Source organism: Apis dorsata, unplaced genomic scaffold (genome assembly GCF_000469605.1).
Source record: "Apis dorsata unplaced genomic scaffold, Apis dorsata 1.3 scaffold_787, whole genome shotgun sequence".
Classification (NCBI taxonomy): Eukaryota; Metazoa; Arthropoda; class Insecta; order Hymenoptera; family Apidae; genus Apis; species Apis dorsata.
Window position 1 is genome coordinate 146,908 of NW_006263931.1, and position 4,906 is coordinate 151,813.

General features: G+C 28.1%; 1 protein-coding gene across 1 annotated transcript in view; it reads right to left on the reverse strand.

Moving 5' to 3' along the window:
- Positions 1-4,906, reverse strand: part of LOC102670912 (insulin-like growth factor-binding protein 7) — a 41,361-nt gene that overhangs the window by 5,790 nt on the left and 30,665 nt on the right. The window contains exon 4 of the mRNA XM_006622854.2: positions 2,084-2,308. Coding sequence (XP_006622917.1) covers positions 2,084-2,308 — 225 coding nt within the window. The remainder of the gene's footprint in view (positions 1-2,083; positions 2,309-4,906) is intronic.

The following is a 4,906-nucleotide window of genomic DNA, read 5'->3' on the forward strand; positions in this document are numbered from 1 at the left end:
AAATAGAAGAAAATACAGATGGTTGAAAAATGAACCCGCAATAACCATCTGAAAAACGATTATAAAGTACATAAATATATATGCACTCTCAATGTATGTAATACATTGCAATAATTCTGAAATTGAAAACTGTTGGCGGAAAAACAAACCGAAGCAAAGTTCGCTTCTTTTATCCCTTTCTATGATGGATTTTGACTTGAACACGAGTCATCGAAATTTTACTCGTGTACTTAACCCCACAAAAGAACAATCCCTCTGATTCCCACCTTGAAAGTACGTACACGATTAAACTTTACCCGACGAATCGAATTTAACTTTCTGCACCGTTGCAGGTAACTACTTTTGTTACTTACTCGCTAACAACTTCGTTACACGTTCAACGCCAAAGTACGCTAGAATAGACTACTGAAAGTTCGGCTCAATGAAAAGACGAGTTAACTATCGATTCTATATACGCAATAATTCGACAGCCTCTAACTGTAATTACCGCAAACTTATTCGATAGTCGGTATTCGCGAAGATCGGACAATGGCGAACAACGGTTCTTTCCCACGTAAATATGTCTCGATTCAACGCAGCTCTACGATTTTCCTTCGCCTTATTATTCCTTTCATTGTATCCCCAAGTAAATTTCACAGGCGTTATTTTTGGTGACTTTAAGAAGGAAGAAAAGAAAGAAAGAAAGGAAGAGAGAAAGAAAGAAGAAAAGAAAGAAGCGAAGAGAGTGAGAGTTACATCACGAGACGTACCCCTAGTTATGTCTTTTTCTCATTAACGCCGCCGCGGCGTCTACCCCTCCTCACCTTCGTGACCTTTCGCTTCTCTTAGTTGCCATTGTTCCTTCTTCTTCTACTATTTATGTTTTCTTTTCATTAACGGGCAACTGCCGCAGTTTCGTTATTTCAACTCTGCTCCCCTTTCACGTACTTCATCCACTTTAATGATTCTCATTTTCTTTCACTCGTGAACGCTTTATCGTTGAAGTAAAACAAGTAAAAAAAAGTCAACCGCTCTGTTCTTTGTATATATATATAATGTATAGGCAATTTAATAACAAGAAAAACAGAATATATTACGATCAAATAATTCATCTATACTTTGTAAAATCGCAATAGTTTTATGAAATTAACAATATGATCACATTTGATTCAATCGTGTTAAGAAAGAAAAAGAGAATGTGAAATTGAGAAATTTAATTTAATTAAGAATTTTAAGAAAGAGGGGAATATTATAGGAATAGCAGATATATTCAATTCTTATTTATTACTCTTATGAAATACAAGCAATTAGCTTGTGAATCTTTATATTTAAATTTTGGTAAAGGATTATTATTTCTAGTATCTTCACTCTAGATAGATTATAATGACAATTTTTTAAACTAATATCAAAAGAAAATGCTTGAATAAAAAATTAATATTCAATTCAACAAATTGTAATGACAAAAAAAATTTTATTCAGTAATGTATAAGATAATATCAAGAATCTTATGACCATAAAAAAAATGATCCTAAATTTAGAAACTTTATTATTAATTTCATGGGAATATTAATATATGAGTTTTTAAGGCATTAAAATATAAGTTTATCAGTATTATTATAAATTGTGAAATTTCATAAAAAAAATTTTATTCGAGAAAAATTAGAAATATCTTGACTTTTTTAAAACAAAATTAAATATTTATGATTCAAACGCGTCAAAAATATAATTTATTGATAATTTCAATGTGAACGATAAATATATTGTTATTTATTCTGTCAATTTCGAATTATAAGCCATACAAATAATTTAAATATATTAAAAAATTCAAGATTATTTGAAAATCACTGAATTCATCACTTAATTATAATTTTATAAAATCAAAAATGGTGCTACTTAAAAAGAAATTCGATTTTTTATCGAATAAATATTTTTTTGGAATAAATTTTCATTATCTCAATTTTTCATTTAAATTGAATATTAATTATTATTTTACTGGAAATATTTTCTCCTAAAACTCTTGAAAAGATCTGAAAAGACGACGGTGAATATCCTGTATAAGTCGACTAATTCGAAGAATAGAAGGAAAACATATATGCGAGCTTACCGTAATTCATCTTTGCGGCCAAATTGAGCTTGCACTCGTGTCGGGTAGAATAATCATAAGGACGAGGTTCGTTTGGACACCAAGGCACCGACGGTCCACAAACGCATTTTCCAGTAGACACGGTATTTCCGTTTTCTCCGGCGGTTCCCTCGGACACTAAGTTGCAACCAGGTTCAGACATTATCTGCCCATGCGGACAATGCCTCCTCCATCTGCCCGGGATCTCTAGAAAGAAAGGATAACCGCAAAATCAAGTTACAATTTTTCTCTTCTCGTCGAAAGTTAACAGGGGATAACGAATGGGGTATTAGGTATGAATAAATGGATCAGAATAAGCAACGTGATCGCGTGTCTACCTTTATTTATTACTTTTTCCTTTTGAGCGAGTTAGCTTACTCATCGTTATTCTGATATTCCATATAGATATATATATATATATATATGTATGTGAAAAATTATTGCTGAGTTTTCAATCATACAAATCATTATCAATTGTTCTTTAAATTCGAAATTTGAAATTGAATGAAGAAGAATCCTGCTTTTCAGTTTTTTTTTTTTTTATTAAATATTAAATTTCAAGCTAAAATCAAAAATTTTAAGAGTATTTTTATTATAAATAGAAAAATCGGATAAAAAATCGGAAAAATTATTTTTGAAATTTAATGATATGAATTGATAATTTACAAAATAAATGAAAGATTAAATGTATATCTTTTCATTTAATTTCAATTTTCAACAGTTTGATTTTATAGATAAAAAAATTTGTTCTGTACTATACTAGTTAATAAATTTTTAATTTTTAAATTTCTTCAACATTTTTACTGTACGACAAATATATATGGAAACATTTTATATTATATTATATTATAAAACTAGAGTTTTTTTATTGAATAAGAATATAATACTGAATAAATAATATACATAATAGAATAAAATCATTTGCTTAGATAAAAAAATAAAAGATCAATTCTAAAATATATAAATTTTTAACAGAGTGAAACAAATATAATATACAATGAATATCTTATAACATTAAGAATAATACAGAAGAATAAACAAATGTGATTTCATAGTATGTTACAAAAAAATTATTATATTTACTTGTCGCTTAAAAAAAAGAAACGTTATTATATTAATATCTGGCGGAAAAAGTAAAAAATAATTTAAGTAAGTTAGTATACGATTCCCCTCCAAACAAAAATTAAAAAAATTTATAAAAGATTTGTTTCAAAACAAAAAACAACAAATAACAAACAAATGAAGAAATTTTTAAATCAAATATCGCGTTAATTGATGATATCAGCAATAATATTAATATATATATATAATATAATATAATATAATATAATATATTTGAAAAAGGAATAATTAATATTTACATTATAAAAAATAATCGGTCATTAGAGTATAAGACGAATTCTTGTGAGATACAGGAGAATTGTATCGATGCGATGCAACGTTACACGAGAAAGTCCATGCAATTACGCGGTTGCCAACATTAGTAAACGGGACAAGTATAATGTATGTCAGATCGGACTAAGGCTTCTATTGTACCCAAGAGAATATAATGTGGTTTCCTAACGATACTTGCCATATGTTCTAACGACAAATTCAAATTCAATTACAAGCACCGCGCAAAACTAAATTACATCCCATCCGAGTATTAAGCGAGCGATTAAAACCTATTACGATTTTGAAAAGTAATCGTTACCGATTGAAACATCGCGTCGGTAAAATAGATAAATTTTATAGAATTGGTAACGAGATAAAGAGAAAAAACGGAGTTATTCGTTAGAAAAAAGATGATGGTCGAGTTTGCTCGATCGATAAGTTTAATAATCTAAAGGGTCGAACGTTCCGGAAATCGAATTTACCGATCAGTTTACCGATCGACCTTCTACGCTGAAGCAAATTCTAAACGCGAATTCATTTCGAGCTAATGGTTTGAATGTGCTTCCGGCTAATTGGTCGTGGTTCACCGAGTACACACAGGTAGAGCGCTCTACCGAATTGCTGCCAGACATAACGGCATGCGATGCAATGCTCTTGTCTTCTGATCAAGACAGTAAACAGTTTTATGTCAATATAATCGGGAAGCAAATTATCATCGAACCATAAAGATAATCGACTTTGACTTTCTTTTCCTTTCTCTCTTTTTTCTTTCTTTTCAAAATAAATCCCTTTTATTAAATGTTTATCTCACGCGACAAAACATACGTATATATTCACGTTTAAGATATATCGTTAAGAGATAAAACGTTAAACGAAACTAAGCTAAATGAATCTCAGCATATAGTATCTAAATAAAGATAAAAAAACATGCAGCTAAAAAAGTTTGCATTACTAAAGTTTTACTTTTGAGTTACTTTTATTTTAACTTATAAAACTTATCTCACAAAGAAAGAAAAAAATAATCAATTGTCGATAATAAAAACTGTTATATCAGTCATGGAATTTAAATTAATTAAAACTTTTTTTTGATTTGGAAAAAAACTGTTATATCGAATCAGTATTAATTGGGTAGCGTAGTATCCAATACAGTATTAAGTATTTTATTATAATTTATAATTAAAGGCACTATGAAGATCTGTAAGACTTTTAATGAAATTAAAACAAAACCGCTCATAAAATGATTACTTCGATTTAATATTAAAAAAAATATATTAATATATATTTAATATATTTAATATTTTAATATAAAATAAATATAATTGAAACAAAATATATATTTTTACACAATAATTAATAATTATTAACTATATCTTTATTTCAATTTCTGATGAATTTTTTAAAATTTTTTAAAATTTAAAATTATTCTCAACT